The sequence below is a fragment of the Phlebotomus argentipes genome, unplaced genomic scaffold (genome assembly GCF_947086385.1).
Source record: "Phlebotomus argentipes unplaced genomic scaffold, Phlebotomus argentipes genome assembly scaffold_18, whole genome shotgun sequence".
In the NCBI taxonomy this organism is placed as follows: domain Eukaryota; kingdom Metazoa; phylum Arthropoda; class Insecta; order Diptera; family Psychodidae; genus Phlebotomus; species Phlebotomus argentipes.
The window spans coordinates 3810427-3833496 of record NW_026776177.1 but is presented as its reverse complement, the minus strand read 5'-3'; the positions used below and the strand labels follow the sequence as shown (position 1 = coordinate 3833496).

The 23070-nt window shown below is 41.1% G+C and overlaps 3 protein-coding genes across 3 annotated transcripts in view; 2 read left to right on the top strand and 1 right to left on the bottom strand.

Annotated features, from left to right (window-relative positions):
- The window catches only part of LOC132260576 (protein still life, isoform SIF type 1), a 45317-nt gene extending 27024 nt beyond the window's left edge, over nt 1–18293 (top strand). Inside the window, exons 13-31 of the mRNA XM_059758794.1 lie at nt 419–564; nt 1861–2140; nt 2788–2919; nt 2983–3165; nt 3797–3997; nt 4529–4756; nt 4840–5026; nt 6882–7148; nt 7222–7325; nt 8878–9042; nt 9186–9380; nt 9444–9552; nt 10167–10346; nt 10756–10893; nt 10993–11338; nt 11401–11572; nt 11630–11807; nt 11866–12114; nt 16606–18293. Of these exons, the coding sequence (XP_059614777.1) occupies nt 419–564; nt 1861–2140; nt 2788–2919; nt 2983–3165; nt 3797–3997; nt 4529–4756; nt 4840–5026; nt 6882–7148; nt 7222–7325; nt 8878–9042; nt 9186–9380; nt 9444–9552; nt 10167–10346; nt 10756–10893; nt 10993–11338; nt 11401–11572; nt 11630–11807; nt 11866–12114; nt 16606–16685 (3540 nt within the window). The 3' untranslated portion in view covers nt 16686–18293. The remainder of the gene's footprint in view (nt 1–418; nt 565–1860; nt 2141–2787; nt 2920–2982; nt 3166–3796; nt 3998–4528; nt 4757–4839; nt 5027–6881; nt 7149–7221; nt 7326–8877; nt 9043–9185; nt 9381–9443; nt 9553–10166; nt 10347–10755; nt 10894–10992; nt 11339–11400; nt 11573–11629; nt 11808–11865; nt 12115–16605) is intronic.
- Nucleotides 18294–19829: 1536 nt separating this feature from the next.
- LOC132260578 (rab-like protein 3) lies at nt 19830–21283 on the bottom strand. Its single transcript, XM_059758796.1, has 3 exons — nt 21133–21283; nt 20491–20852; nt 19830–20415 (listed from the first exon to the last, which is right to left on the bottom strand). The coding sequence occupies exons 1-3, from the start codon at nt 21176–21178 to the stop codon at nt 20056–20058; spliced, it is 768 nt and encodes a 255-aa protein (XP_059614779.1). The 5' UTR covers nt 21179–21283; the 3' UTR covers nt 19830–20055.
- Nucleotides 21284–21317: 34 nt separating this feature from the next.
- On the top strand, nt 21318–22939 carry LOC132260577 (general transcription factor IIE subunit 1). Its single transcript, XM_059758795.1, has 4 exons — nt 21318–21587; nt 21652–22174; nt 22244–22647; nt 22713–22939. Exons 1-4 carry the CDS (start codon nt 21464–21466, stop codon nt 22886–22888), a joined length of 1227 nt encoding a protein of 408 aa, XP_059614778.1. The 5' UTR covers nt 21318–21463; the 3' UTR covers nt 22889–22939.
- The last annotated feature ends 131 nt before the right edge of the window (nt 22940–23070 follow it).

Below are 23070 nucleotides of genomic sequence, written 5' to 3'. Positions count from 1 at the left end.
GATAGTGCTGCGAGCTTTCTGGCGTGAAAGGAGAAAAAAGTGTGCGAAGGAATCCATAGTGAAGGCATACTTCCTGGAGTGAGCTTTCAGCCTTTTGTGCGTAAAGTGCCAAAAACTCGGCCACGGCGCGGGGCAATGCTGCGAAAAGACTGTGTGGAGCGGGGGTGGAAGCCATAGTGGGTGCTGTGTGGTGGGTGGTGGACAAAGGCACGGTGAAAGTTCATTGAAACTGAAAATACCCCCCGAGAAAGCTCTACTCTCCCATGTCATGTGTATTTGTGAACTTCCTTCCGACCTCGCATCACACAATTCATTTTTGGGCAAATTCATGTCACAAGAGCGTGCGCCTCAGAGGACACAGGAAAAGAAGCCAGCAAAGTGTGTTCATGTACTATAGCAATGTGGCGCTCTTTCGCAGATTTCCGATGATGATCGCATGAGTCTCACCACTGCTGTCTCAGATGAGGATGATGGTGAAAGTGTAATGGCTTCGCCGTACAAAGCAAAGGCCACGGGAACTGCAGCAGCATCTTTCAACTGTACAGGAGCTGTGAGGAAGGCTGGGTGAGTGAGAAATTGACAAATTATGCAAATACGCACGTCGAAGGCGGAAAAGCACAAAAGCTCTCTCCCTGCTTTTTTCACCCCCGCGCGCGCTCGCTCAATGGGAGAAATAATACGGAAATGTAGGCAAATTTGCCAAATTCCCCGAGTCATTCCACCCCAATAGGCCGCCATCAATCGAGATTTAATGGTCAAAATTGCCCCCGCGACCGAAGAAAATCGCGCACACATACAGGCGAGAGAGAGAGAGAGTGTGTTACATAATCGCAGGCCCAGAAGTGAAGAATGAACTCACACCACCCGCACAGCGAAAAGGTCACACGCTGTGATGAATGAACTGAGAGAGAGAGAGGAGGTCTCATTAAAAATTCAAATACTGCCATGGCAAATACGGGTAATTCCAGTCCAGCCAATCAGAAATTAACCTCATGAGATCATCTAAATTCCGCCGCAGTAGAATGTTGGTTAATGAGTTAAGAGAGAGATGCTCACGGCAGAGAGATTTCCCACTTTTATTTGGCGCTATTAAAAGTTTTCAGGGGTCGCTGGAATTGTCCGAAATTGGCTACTTTTGCCACGAACAGAGGAGATTTAATCCACTAGAGATATGCAAAGGAGATCTAATTTGGATTGGCAGATTAGGTAAATGAGGTTACAGACTTAGAAATGCCAGACAAGCACTCTTGCTTTGAAGACATTCCCAGAGGGAAGGACTGAAACCATAAAAGCACCAAGAATATTTGCTCTAAACAAAGCGAATTGCAAGTAGAGAAGCAGGGCTAAAAATAGATGTGAATCCTGTGGAAAACCCTTTGTTTACCTGGAGAACTTTTTCCCAGTCAATGCAACCATATTTCAATTAGTAATGAAAATAATATTCCATTGACCCAATTTCTCACTGAGACAATAGTTTAACTTGATTATTTCCGAGAAATAACATTCCATATTGCAAATGCACTTTGTTATTAGCTAATGAAATTTTATTGTTGATTCTCTATGGCAAAGAGCAGATATCAGCACTTCCTCTCAATGATAAATTCCGACAAATAGTTCAGCCAAAAGCACGCTTTTGGCCCCTTGATTTTGTGCCATAAATCTCACAATCACGTTATTAATTTTGTCGGAAATCTCTCTCGTGAATAGGCAAATAATTAGGGGATTTCGGAGTGCCCGCGGATCCCATATCTCATTGCAACAGCGACTCAATTTGCACAAATAAAGCGCGCGCGTTTATGGGCAATAAAAGTTTTGCAGGAAATTTGCAAAGTCGTAAACGACTTTTGTCCATCCCGTCAGATTCCTCTCGGTGAAGAAATGGCTGCTGCGAAAGAAGCATCAGATTGAATTGGCGCGGAAGCGCGGATGGAAGGGCTACTGGGTGTGCCTGAAGGGCACCACCTTGCTCTTCTACCCCTGCGACTCGCGCGAGGGTCGCTCCGTCGAGGCCGCCCCGAAGCACCTCATCATCGTCGATGGGGCCATCATGCAGCCGATCCCGGAACACCCCAAGCGGGACTACATCTTCTGCCTGAGCACAGCTTTCGGGGACGCCTATCTCTTCCAGGCTCCGTGTCAGGTAATGTTCACTGAATTAACCCTCCATCTACCATAAATTCACTGTAAAAGTCGCTGCAACATTACGGATTTCGTATTTGGCGATGCAACTTTACCTTTTCATGGCTTACATTGACGACCGGAGTAAAAACATAGATTTTTATGTACTTGAAAATGCATTGAAAAACCAATTAGTTTTCTTGGAAAAGATCAAAGGACGTCCGGAAATACATAACCTCAATCTGGAGTATTGAAATGTACACAAATCAGATCAGAAAAATCCTTTAAACATGTATTTATCTACATAAAAATATCATTATTGATCTATTTCCTTGATTTTCACGTAAATCACGAGCTTCAGAGTTTCTAGTAGATAAATTCTGGCAACACTTTTTTATTTAAAATGTTACGAAAGTAAAGTTGCAACGACGCTTTTATTTGTCCCTTTCTGAACTCCTTCAGTCTGTGAGTCTGATTTTGCACGACAAATCAATTTTCACGCAATTTTCATGTCCGGAAAGCTTTCACATTGACAAAGAGCAAGAAACTTTCACGTCTTAAAGCTCTATTTGAGGTCTTAACGTGGGAAAACCTTTATCTTCTCGGCCCATAACTCACAACTCTGCTGCAATCTCGTGGAAATTGATCATGTATCATGTTGTTTGGCAGGTGGAGCTTGAGAATTGGGTGAATAGCATCCACAGTGCGTGTGCAGCGGCGTTTGCAAGGCATCGGGGCAAGACGGGCACCCTTCATTTGCTCCAGGAGGAGATATTCCGCCTCGAGAAGGCGATAGAATCGGTGAGATTCCGTCTGTGAAGACTGGCTTGACGCGTGACACTAATTAATTTCCGCCTCCGGCAGGATCACAAGCTGAAGCACATGGCGGAGCTGCAGCAGAGTGTGGTGACGGATCAGGACACTCGCCATCAGATCCAGACGCAGATTCTGCAGTGGGAGGAGAACCTGGAGCGTCTGCATTGCGAGCAGTTCCGCCTCAGGTGCTACATGGCCTCCCTGCAGAGTGGCGAGCTTCCGAATCCAAAGGTGAGTGTGCTCGTTAAGATGATCAAACGCCCAACCCACCCATTGAGCATGAAGCATAACAATATTACTTTGTCGTCAGAGGCGAGAATATTGCATTTCTCTCTCTCCCTCTTTGGGCATCTCGCATGGATTTATGCACGATGCTCTCAAATGACCTGCATTGTTCTCGGGTGGTATTCAAATTTTTGCTCAAATCCTCTCAAATTGTTCACTCTAATTGCTCTCACGCTATTCAAGTTGTCTTCAGCATCCTTTTCGAGCAATTGAGCACACAGTGTCTTTCACTGTGGCCTAATTGCACTTTCAAAGCTCTCCAAAAAGCTTCGCATAAATATTCATTAAACAGGCGTTGACCGATGTTAAAGATAAGGATTTATGTGCGTTAAAGTCAATGAAAACATTCAGGCTTATCAGGAATTCCCACTATTTACTTTATTCACCAATCCATTTAGGAAATATAATCCCAGTGTTTGGATTTAACGCCTATAAAATCATTCAATTTAAGCATCGCTTTAAACATCATTGTATGAATTTATTCATTATTGCGGAACTTCACTCAATTATGGCGTTATTTAATTTTCAGCAGTTGCTCAAAAGCTCACATTTTCTTCACATTAATGCTCTTTTGCAGTCTCTTCTGACTCATGTGTCGCGACCAACGAAAAACACCCTGAATAAATTGGGTGTCTTTACCGTGTCATCTTTCCATGCTTTCATCTGTGCTCGTTCGCCGTCACTTCTTAATAATTTGCTGGCCGGAAGGGGCGCCACAAAGCGCAGGGCGCCCCTTTTATCACGCTCCAACAGCAGCTCCAGTCGACGGTCTATGCAGGTAAGGAGATTTGAACGTCTTCGAGGGAGTTTGACGAGCAGAAAGTTGAATTTCTGCATGAAAAATGTGTTATCTAATCCGGGGTTTTGGAATTTTATCTGCACAGAATGTGCGCGTGAATTACCTGAAAATCTATTTAGACAGGCGATTTATTAACACATGGCTAATTTTGTAGTAATTAAAATTTTAATTGCCTTTATTAATTAAATTTAATTAATCGTACATACCGCATATAAACATTTACGTGTTATGTATTCGAACAACACCGGGTCGCGCAGGGTGCTTTTGAAGGGGGAGGCAAAACCCCCACTCTGGGACCCATTAAAATCTGTGTCGGTCCATATTTGAATATTTAATTTTTAACTGACACAACGACCAATTTGCTCATCACTTGGGAATGCCGAAGCTTTCAATATTCCACCCGGAGAATTAATTAAATTAACATGAAGGGATGTTTGCCTAGTGCGACCCTAAACTCAGCCCTTTTCCCTCTCTCTCTCTTTCTCTCTCCCTCCGCCGTGGAAAACACAGATGGGCTCACGCGATGACCCGGACAAAACGTACAAAATCTCATTGCCGGACAACAATCACACGACCGTTCACCTGCGAGACGCGATGTCAGTGGAGGAATTTCTGGCCAGTGCATGCGCCAGGAAGAGCCTCAATCCCATGGAGCACTTCATACGGGTGAAGAAGAGACGAGATATGGAGGATCATAACTACTTTGTGCCTCATAGAAACGACCTAATTGACACTTACGTGAGTTTTCCCGACCCTCCCCCAAATTGCCGCCCTCCGGATGAGCCGGGGAATTAATTTGCCAACCCTCCTCCTCTTTGCAGCTCCACACACACGAGGTGGTGGAGGTTTGCGCCAAAATTTTATACCAAGTTGAGCTGCAGAGGACGACATTGGAGCAAATGTGGGGCTTCTCGGTGGAAGCGGAACTCATCGAGAATGCGGATCGACAGGACGAACTCTGCTGCTACGTGAGTCGTGTGGAGGAGAAGAGTGTGGCGATGCAGAACGGTGAGTATCGCGATTTCTGACCCTTTCATTCACTCACATTCCTTATCAACCCCCGGGCATGTGATGTATGAAAAAACACAGATGAGTTTCACTTGCAGAGTCTGCAAAAGCCACATGCAAATTTTACATATTAGCTTAGTCGCTAAAAAGTTTACATTGGCGAAAGCGAGAATAGAACCGGAGATTATACATTATGTATAGACTTGTAAATAAGTCTCGGTGTTTGGCGCACTCAACTCGTGTTTTGCATATGAAATGAATGTGCATTCATTAATTATAGATATCACAAAGGGAGATTTCCTTTCTTAAACAAATTAAAGCGTCGTTGCAATTTTACTTTCATAGCATTTTAAATAGGCTGTCAAAAATATGAATTCGTCAAAAGGTGTTGCAAGACTACAAAACAGGGAAACAGAGAAAAAAAGGGAATTTCACGAGAAAACCGAGGAAATAAACAGAAATTATGTCTTTAGGTTGATTAGCAAAGATATATTGCATTGAACCAGATTGAGGTTATGTATTTCCGGACGTTTTATGATATTTTCCAGAGAAACTAGAGATTTTCCCAAAGCTTTTAAACGTACATCAAAGACTAAATGAATTTTTAACAACTGAAATTCGTATTAAATAAAATCCCAACTTTGCCTTCTCGTTCGTATTTCATTCGTGCTTCACACTAGCGCCATCGAGCGTCCGCAAATATAAACTATGAAATAGTTTAGTCACAACACCAAATTAGTAGCTTTTACGAACCGAAATATGAATTTCGTAATGTTACAACGACGTCTTAAGTCAAATAAACGAATTAAGCTTTCTCCCATTAAGGTTTCTGGGTGAAAAATGAATTTTCAGCAGTACTTGAAAGGAAACGAAGAGAGAATAGGTCACGTTAATCGGAAAAGGCAATGTCTACCGCAGATTTAAGGAATTGTACGAGAAATCAAAATTAAAAATTAATTTTCCATTGTCTCTTCTCAACCACACATAATCCGACGTCATTCTTCTTGTATTGCTTTCTCTGGGTTTTTCACTTAAATTACACTTCAGCTCTCGGAACAATGGCCAAGTGGCTTCCAGAAATAATTTATTAAGCCCTTTTGTACACAAAGTGTACAACAATTACAATAGAAATTATATAAACCACAAATTTTAATTTTTACTCATGAATTTTTAATATTGTCGCTGGTGTAATGTGCCAAAAATCCCCTAGAATTTGTAATGTATTTATAAAATGCATGAATTTTGAATTCTATCCCCCAAAAATTTCCATATTGCAATATTCCATGAAGTAATTTCAGCGTGAAAAGGTGCAATTAAACTTTAACTACTCGCGCGTCAAACTTTACGCCTTTTGGCTGTTATGGAAAAACAATAATCTAAATATGTATGAGCGATGGATGGAAATTATATATATTTGTCAAAAACTAGACAAAATAGGGGTGAATTTGAGGGTTCGACGAGGGGCGCGGGGGAAAGAATGACTTTGCCACCCACTGGGTTGGATCTGTTTTAGTGGAGAAATTCCCTCAAATATTTGCTCTTTCGAGTGCCGCGAGCAATCTCTTTGTGTTTTTCTCGCAAAATAAATTTCCATGAGTGTGCAGAGAGGCTGTGCTGAGCTACTATCTCGCGCGCTGTTCTGCTTCGGGAAGTTCGGGGAAAATATTACAGCGAGCACCACAGAAAATTTCTAGATTCTCCCCCCGCAGAGGAGGGAAAAGTCAGGACATGGAAGAGCGATAAACAAGAGTTATTATGCTGTTGAGATGAGAGCTGAAGTGGCCCCTGATTTTTTCGCCGTGGAGACAGAGAAAAGGCGATGGTAATTGACACATGCGGACACTTTTGGCTGCAGGATTGATAAAGGGTGACGAGATAATGGTTATCAACGGTGCCATCGTGTCGGATTTGGACATGATGTACCTCGAGAGCGTGCTGCAGGAGGAGCAGGCGCTCTGCATGATGATGAGGTCCTCGAGAACGGAGCCGCCGGATTTGGCCGGGATAATGCGCGTCACCGATGACATGATTGACTCCCTGGTGTGCCCGCCGCCGCCCTCGGATCCACCCATCATGAGCGAGGAGATGATTTCCGGGCTGATTGTTCCGGCTCCTGGATGGAGTGAGTCGCAGCTCAGTCTCCGGTGGGATGGCCGTGCTAATTGATTTCCCATTCTCTCTCTCCTCCCTGGCAGAGCCCGAGTACGCGACGTCGTCCGGCATGGAGTCTCAGGCGGGCCAGAAGCAGCTGCGGAACAACAGCTTCGAGATTGAGAATCTGCTGAAAACGGCCGAACAGGTAAATATCCAATTACTCTAATTAATTTCCCCGCCCACACTCTAGAGAATATCCACCCCCTGCATTCCACCCCCCGCCCGCCCGCCCCGGGAAAAATTGCATGTTTTCATCGAGTTGCTTCATTTGATGATTAAATCCTGTGGGAGAGACTCAATGGGGGCTCTTCAGCAGCAAACACTCACTAGTGGTTTCTAGCTAATTCATCGGTTAAAGTGCTCCACCTTTGAGAAGCTGGTTCACAACTCCTAATCCGAAGGGGTTACCTTGTGGTTTCTCGGTTTACTCCTGAAACTGGGTCAGTTTGTTGTTTTGTGACTTAGGATTTCACTGTGCAATTAGGAAAATTACAGGATAAAGACAGCTTATGAGCGGAGAAATTTGAAAACTCATTAAAAATCAATATTAGAATTCTGCCGTGCATGAAATCAAAGTAATTTCTTGTGGAAATACTTATCATTTATGTGTTATCAAGGGAGAGATAGTATGCCTAGAATCTGTACACCACTTCCTGACACTTTCACAATTCCTCTATTTTTAAAGACATTTTTTGCCTTTGGAAAATGCTTACATTAATTGTGCGGTTAAAAATCCTTCATTGGATAATATCAATCCTGAATTTGCCAATTTTCAGCACAAATTGCGGAAATAACTAAGCAAAGAGACATTTTTTCACACTGCAATGATATATTTTGAAGTTATGATTGACTTTTAAGCTTGTTTTCAACCAATGTGATGTTTCTTCTAACTAAAATGTTCAAATTTGGTGAGAAAAAAAGGAATATTCTTAGCTGAAACACAAATTGGGTGATTTTGAGGATTATTTAATCACCAGAAGCTATTTTAAATCAATCACATAACCTAAAAAAGCAATAAAATGGATTTTTCTAGGCAAAATAATTTAGAAAATGACTCAATTTGTTGAAATAGAAGCTTTTGCATTGGAAATATTCTAAAAATTTCACCACTTCCTAACACTTCTTTTAAAAAGCTGTACACCACTTCCGGCCATAATATCTGCCCCTTGTGTATTACTTAGGAATTTATAGTGAAATTAATTAAAATGTCAATTACACTGAGAAGATTATTTTCAATTTATATTTTAATTAACATTTTTGACATAATTGCGATCTCATGAGAAACATGAACCAGCTTTTCCATCAAAGTATACATATTTTCCAGTGTGTAAAAGCTTTTCCAGTAGAAACTCTAGAGCTTCTCATCTGCTTCAACATAAAGCTATGTTTCAAGAACAGCTCTCTATCATAGGTAGTATCTTGGACGTTGTCACAAAGTAGTTTCGCCGAGCTTCAGCGTGAAAAAGGCGAGGAAAAGAGCGTGGGAAAGCAATGGTCAGAGTGTCCAATCGTGTATGAGTGATTTTGCGAATGTTTGAGCAGATCTTGATGGCTTTTACACTCCAACGCTTGGCTGGTCACTCTGACAATTGGATTCTCGCTCGGTCCTCGGCTCTTCTGCATCCGCGTCGGAAAGACCCAAGTTTATCTCTCCAATTGAATTTCTCAGAGAGTCTCTTCTTCCTCGAAATAATTAGATTACGGGCTTCTGTCGTTCACCCCAGGAGACGAGAAAATCGAGTCCAACGGGATCAGTTTCCTCTTCCATTGCCGGATTGGCGCCATCGCGACAGCTGAGCGACGCGGAAAAATTGAGAAAAGTGATACTAGAACTAGTCGATACGGAAAAGACTTATGTTAAGGTTGGTCAAATGGAAAATCACATTTTCTTCTCTCCCTTTTTTTCTTTTCTTTCAAATGCAGTGAAATTTCTTGGTGCCAACAGAAGAAAAATGTCTCACTCATCCCAAAATGTCTCTCTCTCTTTTCTCATGTAATTTTGCAGCATTTAAATAATTTACTCGAATACTATTTGGAGCCGCTGAAGCGCGAAACATTCCTCTCCAATGCCGAAATTGCCGCACTGTTTGGGAATATTCAGGAAATTGTAGCATTTCAGCGTCAATTTTTGCAAAATCTCGAAGAAGCACTCGAACTCGAGCCGGACTTTTATAAATTCGATCTGCCATGTCAGTTTAAGGTGAGTGTTTTGTCATTTTTGCTCATCCACTCAATCTTATTGCAATTTTCTGTCTCTTTGCAGAATGTTCTCTTCTCCATTGGTTCCGCTTTTCTCTACTACGTTAATCATTTCAAGCTCTACTCTTCGTTCTGCGCGAGTCACAGCAAGGCGCAGAAAGTGCTGCATCCCAGTGAGTATTTGCAATTTTATGTGGAAAATACACTGTTGGAAAGTAGAACAGAGAATCGCATTCAATTATTTCCCATGGGAGCGCGTTTTGAGACCATTAACTTTGTAAATATTCAATGATTGAATGAATTTCAATAATTCCTTGACTATTTCGTGATTTTTGTTCAAATTTTGATCATTTCATACAAATTTCAATCATTTTTTGATTAATTCCTGAATATTTAATCAAAATTTGAATTTTTTCAAACAAATTTCAATCAATCATTGTTTTGTTGTTATTTTTATTCAAATTTGGATTTTTTTATTATTAAAAATCTGATTATTTAATTTTATTCAAAATTTGATTATTCGGAATAATCATTTATTGATTATTTTATTCAAATAATTATATATTTGATTGAGATTATTAAATTTCCTAGAAAATAGCACTGTGACTTGCCTCTTGATTATTTCCCCAAGATTATTGCACCCCTAAAGAAAACCCGGTAGATTTTCTAACAGTGCAATTGTGGAATTTACATTTACATTTCGCAGACAAACATTGACACTATAATTGAATTTTGGGGCGTGAAAGCAATTTGAGTATGAAGTGCATTTCCGCTGTCTAATTCGCAGACGAAGGGAATCAAGCTCTGCAGGAATTCCTGGCGGCGCGCAATCCGAAGCAGCAGCACAGCAGCACGCTGGAGTCCTTCCTGATTAAGCCCATTCAGCGAATCCTCAAGTATCCACTTCTGCTGCAGCAGCTGCGGAATTTGTCTGATCCGAATGCAGAGGAGCATTTGCATTTAGTCGGTGAGTGCGCCATCACACCTCTTATGCCAGTCATTCGCAAACTGGACTAATTAGGCAAATTAGTAGGGAAATTCGCATTGAAATTCCACGGGTATGATTAATTTGAATTTTATTAATGTCCCGGAAAAATTCAATTTGCACTGCAATCAGTATGAAAAAAAAGAGTGAATAATTTCTGTTCTCATTTCATTTTGGAAATTGAGCGCTTTTCCTCCTCTGTCCAAAATGTCACAATTTAATTTTGCCAAATTCCACTCTACTGAAATATCACAATAAATTCCAATTTAATTTTAATCACTTGTATCTATTGCCATAAATTTATGCTCGTGTTAATTTTTATTTGAATAATCAGTCGAGCCATGAACTGGTGAATTAACGCCGTGTGCATTTTCTCTCTCTCTGTCTGCAGAGGCACTGAAGGGAATGGAGAAGGTGGCTGAGCACATCAATGAAATGCAACGAATTCACGAGGAGTACGGCGCGATCTTCGATCACCTGTTCCGGCAGCACCAGAAGTCCTGCAAGCAGCCCATCGACCTCAGTCCAGGTACTCCACACTGTCCATCCTAAATGCGTGTCTGTTGCTCTGTGTGAACGCTGAGGCAGTCATGTGGTGAATAATTCTGAGAAGTTGTCTACCACTTAGGTGATCTGCTGTACTACGGCGGTGTGGAGTGGCTCAACATATCCGACTTCCTGGGGAAGATCAAGAAGGGTCTGGAGCTGCATGCCATGTGCTTCGTCTTCAAGTCGGCCGTGGTGTTTCTGTGCAAGGAGCGACTGCGCCAGAAGAAGAAGCTGATGGGCGTGTCCAGCAAGAATGCACCGAACGAGGTGGAGATCATCCGCTATCAGGTCCTCATTCCCGTCACGGAGGTTCAGGTGCGAGCCTCGTCAGCGAAAGACATGGACTCGCACTTCCTCTGGGAGCTCATTCATCTCAGGTCGCAACTCCAGAGACGCTCCGAGAAGGTCTACGTGCTCTCGAACAGGTGACAAGCTCAATTCTCTTCCTCATCCTGAGTTCAATTGCTAACCGAAGATTTCTCTGCAGCACTGCTGACTTCAGGAACGCCTTTCTGAAAACCATTCGTCAAATTATTAGGGAGAGCGTGCGAAACATGTCAATACCGATGAAGGGACTGGGCAGTCTCACTTCAGTTGCCGGACTGTCGGGTGTGTCGGCGGGAGGAAGCTCACAGACGCTCGAGAGACCAAAGCAGACCGTAAGACAAGCACAATTGCAGAAAACTAACAGCGACTAACTGAAGCATTGCTTGCAGATCACAATCATCCAGGGATCGCAGACGCTGGGCAAGATGAAGAAATCCAAGACTTCCCAACGCCACTCGGCCGGCAATTTGGACTACGACAATCTTATGAGCAGTCAGGATTGCGACGACATTCCGCAGCCACACACGACCTTCCGGAGTCGGAGTAAAACCGTGGGTGATTCTGCAGGTAGGTTCGCATGTTGTACCCAAAAGGAGACTCGCAGTAATCGAGCTTCCATCGTCAGATCCACCTCCAGTTCCTAAGCGCACCACCAGCGAGTTGGACCGTCACGATCCTGGCATCAAGAGCGAGGGTGAGGAAGATTCCCAGCATGGCACGGTTAAGGGAAAGGCCACCCTGGGGCGAACTCCAAACCACCTAACACTGAGCACAACATCGACCCTCTCCGTGGGCAGCACTGGCAGTCAGGCGCGCCTGATCCAGTCCTCCCACGCGCCGTCAACGTATCAGCCGGTGCTCATGAAGGACTTAGGTAAGAAGGCCACGTCGCCCAGCAAAGAGATAGATATTATAGAGTTGTTCCCCGAAACGAATGGGGAACACAAGATGGTAGATAAGCATTTGAGCGGTCTCGAGATAGACAGTTTCGATGCAGGCGACACGTGTGACATTGCAAAGTACATGGCGAATTTGAAAGAGGCTCATTTTGAGTGCTCTCAAGAGAGTGTCACGCCCAAGCAGGAGCGCAGTGCTGGAGAGTTGAGGAAGGGCACCTCGGAGGAGAGCAGTGACACTCCCAGAGAGAGTACAGAAGATGAGGGTACGAAGAGTAGTGTGACTGTGACGAAGAAGAAAGGCGGCAATGCCACAGGAACACAGAAATCTCAGGTAGAGCGTAAGAAGTCGGGTGAAGGAACGCCAAAAACGATATTGAGAACGACTAAGCACGATCTGCACTGTCCTCCTGACAAATCCAAGTCAACAGGCAGCAGTCCTGTTAAGATCATCAAGATCAAGTCTCCGAGATCATCGCGAAGTCCCCCAATGAAGAGGAGTCTGAGTCGCGACAGTTCGAGCATCGAACTGAGTCCTAGACCTGAGGGCGGGGGAATTCTCAAGCGATCTCACAGCACGAAGGCGGTGACGAGTGGAGACACAACTCCCAAATCTTCCTCTATTCTCAAGCGTTCGCTTAGTCCCAAGGATCTTCGCGCGCTGGATGGGCTTCCGTGTAAGGGCTTAAGTCCGGGCAGTAGCTTCGATAATCGCTCCCCGGATCGATCTAGTCCACACTTTCCTGACATTCCCTGTCCCAGGGCAATGTTCGATCGCTACTACTCTTCCGAGTCCGATCGTGAGTACGCGAACCAGAGGAGTCGCGAAATCGAGCGTCAATCGCGACTCCTCGCGAAGAAGCGCAGCACTTCGCGCTCCCCAGACTCACGATCGCCTGACTACTATAACAAACAGCGAATGCGAAGCTTGAGCGAATCTGCGTCCGTTCGCACAAGCTTCGACTCTGTCGAGTACGATCCCATGTACGATGGTCGCAGCCTGAGCGCCTCTGCGTCCATGGCGAACAGCTTCGACTATCCGTACTTCGATTACGGGTGTCACAGCTTCGACTGTTACAAGTCAAGGCAGAACCAGCCGATCATCGTTTCCGCCCCGCGGCGGTACGATCGCTCCCCAGAACGATATGTGGATGATTACATGTATCGCGGCAAGTCGAGCCCCAGACTCAAGAATTCCAATGAATCCCTGACCAGGGCCATCAGGCATCCAACGTGCGTGGACTGTCTGCTGCAGAGTCGCCGCATTTCCTAGCATAAGTCCCGCGTGCGTCAGAGTCGCACGCGGAAGAAGATCACGCGCAGCAAGTCCGCATCCCCGGGAGGCTCCTTTGAGCGCGGCGACGGGGTGTGCATTGACTGCAACGACACGTACGAAATTCACGTGTAACCGAGTACCTCTTCGGGCAGATGCAAATCAACCTCTCGCAGCTACTGATATTCGAGTATAGCCATGAGCAAAGGCAGTTGCGACACCCACTGCGGTGCATTTATCTCACTTGTTGTTTCACTTTTACACACACACAGCAAACAGAAAAGAAAGATTGGAAAATACCTTCTCACGAGTTACAAAGAAAATGTCTTCTTTTATACCAAGACCTGGAAGAAAGGAAACTTATATACAAAGTATAATCTTATAATACCTCTTCAATGGAATTTTTTGCTCGTTCACTTTGCAAAAGAGAGTAAATATAACACTTTATTAGGGATTCACGTTGTTTTGGCCACTTTCTTCACCCTCCCCGAGAGACTTTGTCACATAATAACCATAAAATATTATAAGAATGATAATCAAAACAACTAAATCTTTATCGATCGTGTTTAAAGGAATAAAAACAACGTAGAATATACAGGTATTTGAAAATGTTGTTAATTATCTCAAAAAGCCCATTGAGACATGAGTTAATATTTAACAAGACATGAAATTGTATTTAAAATGGAAATACTCTATATATACAATAAATATCTCCTTCGAAGAATTTACTGTCTATCTTGACCGTTGAAGTCCTTAACTACCATGAAAAGAAAGAAGAAAACTACGATTATAGGCAAATGAGAAAGAAATAATAAAAAATTAGCCAAAAGAAATAGTTTAATGTGAGCAGAAGAATAATCAAAATATTACTAGAATGAAATATTTATTGAGAAAATGTTGGAAAGATGCACTCTTTAATGATAGAATTCACCTCTCCTTTTGCAATTTCATCAGTATTTTATGTTTTCTAAAAATTGTTTTATTTTCTAACCAAAATGATGATCTTTTGTATGCTTTTTTCGTTAGTCTCCCGCCTCGCCATTATGTCTTCTTTTGCTCACTTGTCATCTACACAAATTCTTCATAAACGTTTTAGTGACAAAAAAAGCAGAAAAGAAAATATAACCCTGCAAATATTTTAGTAAAAGAAAAAAAACCAAAAAAACACAGAAAATAATTGAAAAAAATTTATTGGATTGAACACAAAATTCTCATTTTCACATCAAAAATGCATTTTCCCCTTATTTTCTAAATATCTTTTTCAGTTTTATTTCTTCCAGTCACTTCTTCTTCCCCTTTTATCACAAATGCACTAAAATAAAAAGCAAAATCAAATGAAATAAAGGAAACCCAAATCAATGATAATCAGAAACATATAAACATAGCTAAAATATGGAGAAAAAAAAACTTATTAAATAGTGGAAAACAAGACAAATTAATCCAAAAAAAAAAATATTGAGATTGACTAAAATTTTCAACGCTCGTGCAAATCTCATTTAATTTTCCGCCTCTTTTTTTCATAACTTGTCTGTGACTATCAATTATGTTCCTCTTCAGTGGTTATTCTGTGCATTTTTCTCTCTGTTTTTAGTAATGAATTTAACTGAGACAAGAAAATTTAGCAAAATCAAAATCCAAAAGTGAAATGTGAATGTGATTTTTGTACCGATTTTCTTAGTTATTGTAACTTATTTCGAACGGCAAGTGAACCCACAAGAAGTACTAGACAATTTAGTGTGTTCCGTAACAAATTTTTCCACACTAGAGCACTCCTGTTTGGTTGCAAAGGATATAAATTCGGTGGACAAAGATTACCAAAAAGAAAATCGACATTTTCAAAATTTCCATAAAAAAAAAACAATACAAAATGACAAAAATCGTTGCTTCTTTTCTCCTCCTTAGCAAAAAAAAAATGCAAAATTGTCCGATGGTTGACACACACTTAGAACCCTCTTGTTATTTTCTTTCATTATCCTTGTTGAAATGAAATAAAAAAAACTTCTTTTCCTGTGTTTTTTTCTGTTGTATTTAGTTTTCTATAATTTCTTCAATTTGTGGGAAGATAAATAAATCCAAATAAATACACGATGTTATAGAATATTGCGAAGAATATGAATAGATGACACTTTTCCTCCCCTTTTTTTTGGTGACAACATGCATGATTTTCTTTCACTCTCAGAATCTCTCTCTCTTCTTCTTCCTCTTCTTCTTCAGTGATTTTGATATCCCAGTAAAACAATGCAATGTGTATGATTAGACATTTCCAACTAGACTTATCGTTGACCCTTGTTTGTCTGACAAGAGATCCTTTAATAGAGTTTGCTGATTAAATCCCTGTTACTCTCTTATGCCAGTGTCGTTCAAAACGCAACTGTCAATCAGTGTTTAATTTTTAAGACGTAGTTTGAAGGTTCCTCATTAGAGCAATTACAGTCTTGCGGATTACTCTCGAATCGATGGGAACTGGGATCAATCCTCCGTGGATGAGCTTGGAGTGTGTAAAGATCAGATCAGCCATAATTCGTGGCTAAACTGGCGCTAAACACACTCTGAAGTTATTCTTCTTTGTCGACACTAGCGACAATTTTGCTTCGTGTTTCGCTCTCAGCTGTTAATTGGATTTGTTTATTTTGTCTGAAAGTGTGAAATCCGCCATTTTATCCGTTTTGAGCTGAGAAATGTTTCGGTGAATTTTCGGCGCATAAACAACGGTTGAACCTTCGATATATTGTCGTGTTTCGGGATTAGTCGTGTTTTCTGGCTCAACCAGCTACACACTCGTTTAGCCTCTCGTGGATCACCAGCAAGTCTGTAATCGCTCTTCATTTTCGCTTCAGAAAATGAGGCAGTTTGTAACCGCGAAAAACATCTTGAAATTGCTAAAGTGACTCAAACTTGAAGATTTTCCGTATTATTTAAATAAAAATCTCAAATAATGGTTTAAAATAACTTTAAAGCAAGAAATAAAAATAGAATATTGAGTGTTTAAGTCTGAAAATGACTTTTGTGATTGCATTTATGCAATTTTATATATTTAACAGTTGCTTTTTGACCCCTCAAAGTGGCGCAAAATAATTTTGTTTAGCTCACAAGAAAATAAAGCAAGAGAATATTATTGTCGAAATAACCTATAAATTCCTTAGATTTTATTTCGTACTGGTTTTTTAATCTGGCCTTTACTTTTTTTTGATTGTAGGGTCCCCAGTGTGGAAACCACGAGACACGGTTAGCTTAGGGGATGCGCAGTCTTCAACACGCAAAGATGAAACGAAATAGACTTTAGCGAAAAAAAGAAAAATGATTACATAAATAACAATTTTAAGAGAGATGTGAGAAAAGGAAGAGAAAAAAAAGAACTTTTTGACCTTTAACAACAAGAAAATAAATATATATATATATATATAATTTTTACTAATGCACATATATTTACAAGGTATTTAAAAGAATGAACATGAGATGAAGGAAAATAGAAGAAGAAGCTCTTCTGACATCACATGATCAACCAAAAAAAGAAAAAGAAGTCACGCAAATGGTTGGAAGTTTGAAAATTCTTGTGTGACAGAAAAAACAGGACAGAAAAGATATATAGTGAAAATTTCTCCCCTCTTCTAAAAAACGATTCAATGTAAGAAATTTTTTCATAGGATTATTTTTGAAATGAAAAGAAAAAATCGTACCAAGAAAAAAACCATTGACGAATCGACGAAGATTGGCTTTTGTGACGAAGTGGTGTGATTTTTTAGTGGAAATTCCCCCGAAGTAAAGTTGTAGATGAAAATTTGTAAAGGAACATTTTATGCATAAAACTCAAAAAAAAGAAACCCGATGAAACCCTAGAGAGTGATTAGAATTGGCTGTAAATGTGATTAAAAATTGATTTCACACGTAAGTTACAGTAACTGGAAATCATGAGAGCAGCAATTTTGCAAGTATTCTTTGTATTTTTCATCCCTCACTCAAAAAAACACCCTTATCTTCCATAACATAATGTAGGAATAATTTTCATAGCTAAAAAAACCAAAAAAAAACTATATTTCTCCTAAAAAGAATCTTAGTGATAAGTTTTGGAGTGCGGCAATTGCTGTACATTATAGCAATTGTTCATGGCAAAAGTTCTCTATTGATGTCTTTTTCTACACTGAGTTCTCAAAAACTAGATCAACAGATCTCTTTTTTATTTGAAAAAATACACCAAAAAACAACATAGTTTCTCTTCTCACCCTGCGAGGAGAATTTTTTATACAATTTATCAGATAAATGATGAAATAGTGACTATAAATTGATAAAAGATTAACTTAATCTTTTGAGCTCAAAAATATACAATCAATAATTTCTAATACCTAGAATTTCAACGTTAATAAAAAGAAAAACTAATAAACATTCTATCATTTTTATCATTTGCAAAACTGTGAAAAGTTTTAGTCAAATTTACTAAAAAAAAAACAAACAAACATATTTGTAGGAACATAATTTTTCTATATTCATAGATTTTTTACATTGAGAAAGCAAAAATATTTTATCTTAAGAAAAAATATCTTTCTCAATGCATTAGTTTTTAATCATTTTCAAACTTAAGTGAGAAAAAAAACTTATAAGAAAAAAAACACAGCAACGTAAAATTTTAATCAATCTCCACTGTAGTCTTAATTACTTAAAAAAAACTATATATAAAACATAAGAAAAGGATATGTTTATTAATAGTGGAAAACACATTTTAAAAATACATTAAAAGCAAACAAATATTTGGCAGAATTTACTTGAGAGAAAAAAAGAGAGAAAACTAACGAAAAGAAGTGTCATCATAAGGAAAAGAATGGGAAAGAATGGAAAAAATACATGAATTTCTAGATAATGTCATTTAAAAGTGGCGCGGAGAACTTTAAAAAGATGGAGAAAACATAAAACTTTGAAGAGTATATCGAATGAAATATATAGGTAAAAATTATTAAAATATATAACTTTTAAAAATGTTAAAATAACTGAAGAAAAAATAATGAAGATGAAAACACTCACATTATTATATAGGCACAATAGTAATTATTACCATAATGCTATTAAAATATACAAAAAAAAATGGAAAACATAAATGTATTGAAGACGAGTAAAAGTCACACGATCCTTATTTCTCCTCCTCCCCCGAAAGTGAAACTTATGTGAATGTTGCAATATTAAATATTAATTAAAGTATAAGAATAAGAAATGGAGAAAAAAAGAACACATTTTTTTCCACAACATTTTTCTCGAGAAGCTTCTTAACATCTTTTTCCCCTTCATTTTTAAACCACTGTGAGTTGAAGTTTTCACCCCTTTTCCTCATCAAACAGAGCGAAATAAAAAAAATCGAAGCCTCCAGAAAGAAAAAACCGATAAAAATGTCATTTAAAAAGAAATAAAGAAGAAAAACTTATATAAGAGCAAAGTAAAGTCTTTATATTTAAAGAGAAAAAGAAAAGAATTTACAAGAAAAAAAATTATATTTAATAAAGAAGAATGAAATTGTTTTTAAGATAATGAAAACACATGAAAACCTTACATTTATATTTATTAAAACAATAAAAAAGGTATATAAATTGTATTTAAAAAGAAAAAAGAAGGAAAAAATGGAGTTTATTGAATATTCTAGAGAATTTATTCTATCAATAATCAATATCACAATATTTTTCATCTTCCTCTGTTCATTAAACAAATTATTAAAGATTGTAAAATGACATGAGAAATAATGGAAAGGAGAAAAGAAACTATTTACAATTCATAGTTGCAAAAGAGTCTATAAAACACACTTTTTCACACACCAAAAAAAAATAAACTCTTCCTCAGACTTTCCAAACGTGTTTTTTTAGCAAAAAAACTCCAGATAAACACCTTTCCATCTGATGCACTCTTCCATAAATAAATCAGATGAAAAATCTTCCATTGCAGTATAAAATAATTTTTATTTAGTACATTTTTTGTCAAAGAAAATAATTAGAAGAAAATTGAGAAAATTCTATTGGAATTATATCGTTATCGAGAAGAAGTAAAAACAATTTAGAGCGAAGAAGAAAAATGACGAAGACGATTGATATTTACTGAATGATGTGTAACTGAAGATTAATTGTGAAGGATAGAAAAAAAAACACTGATTTAACAGACACACAACACACACACATTGTGGATGAATGTTATAAGAAATGATGAAAAAGATATTCGTAATATAGGAAATAAAAGGAGAATATTTATAAGCACAATAAATAATTCTGAAGTGATTTTATTTCAATTATCTTGTCAATATTATTTGAATGCGCGGCGGTTTGGATTTGGCTGGATTGATTTGACTTGAAGCTGCGTGCAGCATATGCTGCCTGGCAATCACATCAAGTCTCAAGATGATCAAAAATCAAGTAAAAATCAATTTAATGCGATAGAAAAATATATTTTCCATATTTTCAGTTCATTCATTGAGATTATTTAGTCATACATTTGTGTGAAATACAAGTCTTTATGTTTTATTACATTATTTATGATACATTTATATCAATTTATCCTATAATTTTATCATTTTTCTCATAGAAAATGATTGTCTAAATTGGTTTTCTGACTTTTTACAATTTTATTTTAACCCTAAATCATAATTTATGATATCTTATATCAAAATCCTACCTAATTATCACTCAAGAACCGTGTCCAAATTCATTGGCGGACTAGCAAATGACGATGTGGCGAAGGGACTGTTGAAGGGCGTGTTCAGAGGCGACGTGAAAGGACTGACAAACTTGCGTTTGTCACTGAAGAAGCTGGAATCCTTGGAGAAATACTTCCTCTCGATCACTTTGTCGAAGAATCTGCTCAACTTCACCGCGTCCGTCGTTCCGGCGGCCAGAGATCTCGTGTCGTGGCAATTCAGGCAAATCTCATCAGCGCCGCACTGCTCAGCGATGCTCCCATTCATTGAGTATCTCTGCAAGTGCTTCGAGATTTGCGTCTCGTCGACATGATCGAGTTTTGTGCCAAACACTAGAATAGGAATCTGGAAAATGGGCGAATTTAGAGACATCTTCGCCTGTCTCCTGAGCCAAACACTCAATTTGCAATCTCAACTCACGTGTGTCGCGCCTAGAAATTGCTCGGGATCAAAGTCAGTGTCATTTCCGCCCTTGCCGATGTCCTTGCCGTCCTTGTTGATGATCTCCATGAGCCATTGCTTCAGGTTTTCGTGACTCTTGCGATTTGTGAGGTCGTGCACGAGAATCACGCCGTGAGTGGGCGTGTAGAACACCCCCCGAGTGTTCTTGTGACTCACAGAGCCGCCAATGTCCCAGAGTTCCACGAAGAAAGTCTTCTGCTGCGCAGTTCCCTCCTTATATTCGTGCAGCTTCACCTCCACCGAGCAGCCGACAGTCCATCCGGGCGACGTCAGTGGCTCGCTGTGGGCGATGAGGTGGGTCAGGGAGGTTTTCCCAACGCCTGCAAGTGGGGAGGAAGGAAGGAAAAAAAAACAGTGAATCTCCCGCGAGTCATTGAACTCCGGCTCGGGACGGTCGGGATTTCCCGACCGTTGGGGTTGCCCAATAGATTCAAAATCCAAATTTCGCGACACCCTCGCATCGGGCAAGCCCAAGGTTGGACGTCTGTCAAAAGCGAGCCGTGCTTTTCCATCGCGGTGGACTTTTCTGTACAAATTACTCAATAAAGACTGCCCAAGAGTACTCAAAAGTGGTTTATCTCGCACACGGGGGGCACTCACCGGAGTCCCCAACTAAAATAACACGCACTTTGTCGATGGCGGCCATAAAAATCGTGAGTTTCTGTCTTGTGCTCCGTGGCTACATTGAGAAGCAATTCCCACTGAACTAAAAGAGAGAAGCACCAATCGTGAGTTCGGCCAAAGTCGCTCTCTCGCTCTCTCGTCGCCGACCCGAGAGACTCGCTCGGGTGCCGAAGTGCTGCGTTCGTGTCGGGGAGCTTTCGTTCGCGGCGATTGGCAGCAGTGATTTTTGAATTCGGCGCGCGCGCGCGCGTGGTTTCTACCAAGAATTCTCATTAATATAGTTTAAGAAAAGTAAGAGAGGCTCACAATGTCTGACCAACAGCTGGTCACGGAGATTCCCAGCAGTCTGAAGCAACTCGCGCGACTCGTCGTGCGTGGATTCTACACAATAGAAGACTCCCTCCTCGTGGACATGCTCGTGAGGAATCCTTGTAAGACCGCCAAAAATGTCTCCTTTCCCGCCCGGAACTCACAATTTCCCTCTCGTATTTGCAGGCATGAAGGAGGACGACCTCTGTGAACTGCTCAAGTTCGAGAGGAAGCAACTGAGATCACGAATAGCCATTCTGAAGAACGACAAATTCCTCCAGGTGCGCCTGAAGATGGAAACCGGGCCGGATGGGAAGGCGCAGAAGGTGAATTACTACTTCATTAACTACAAAACATTCGTGAATGTGGTGAAGTACAAGCTGGACCTCATGCGGAAGCGGATGGAGACTGAGGAGCGCGACGCGACGAGTCGCGCCAGCTTCCGCTGTCCGAATTGCAACAAGACCTTCACGGATTTGGAGGCTGACCAGCTCTTTGACTTCCACACGGGTGAGTTTCGGTGCACATTTTGCGGCAATGCCGTGGAGGAGGATCTGTCGGCGCTGCCCAAGAAGGACTCTCGCCTGCTGCTGGCCAAGTTCAATGAGCAGCTGCAGCCTCTCTACGATCTCCTGCGCGACGTGGAGAGCATCAAGCTGGCGCCGGAGTGCCTGGAGCCGGAGCCCGTGGACATTGACACGATACGAGGGTGAGTTTCGTGGGAAATCGCCCCTCTTGGCGTTCCTCAGTGATAACATTCGCTCCTCTTGTCTCGCAGGATCATCAAGCCAGGACGCGTGGTCAGCCAGGAGACGTGGTCGGGCGAGGCGACGCGATCGCAGGGCTTCGCAGTCGAGGAGGCGCGCGTGAACGTGACGATTGGCGCAGACACGACGGATTCGGAGGCGCGGCGCAAAGATCGGCCAGTCTGGATGACGGAGAGCACAGTGCTGGACGACGCGCGCAGCTCGCCGGACACTCTGCCAGAGCGTCCCGGCGTGCCGGTGGCCACGGCGGGACGCGCACGGAAAGAGGGCGACGACATCATGTCCGTTCTGCTGGCGAACGAGCGGCAGCACGGCCAAAACAGCACCGCCAACGCCGTGCGCGGTCTTGGCGCCGGCGCCAGTTCCAGCGGCGACTCGAGTGACGAGGACGCCGCCATGGACAACACGGAAATCCGTAAGTTCCTCCGCATTCCCGGCCGACGCGCGCTAATCTCTCTGTATTTCTTCTGCCTTGAATAGCGATGATGATGGCGGCGGAATCGGAGTCAGAGGACGAGAGCCCGACGGTGAGCGTGGGCGGCAGGCAGTATCCCATCGACCAGATCACGGACGACCTGATTGCACAAATGACGCCACAGGAGAAGGACTCGTACATCCAAGTGTACCAAGAGACCTTCAGCCACATATACGAGTGAAGCGAGAGTCCGTGTATTGTAAATTAAAGGCACTTCTCAATGACTTTAAAACTCTTTGAAGATTACTTTGAGGATTTCTAGTCTTTGGCACTTAAACCAAGTTAAACTGTAACCCAGGAGTCGGTCAAAACAACAGCGATAACAGATCAAGTAAGTATTTTAACGGTAAGCAATGAATTTTC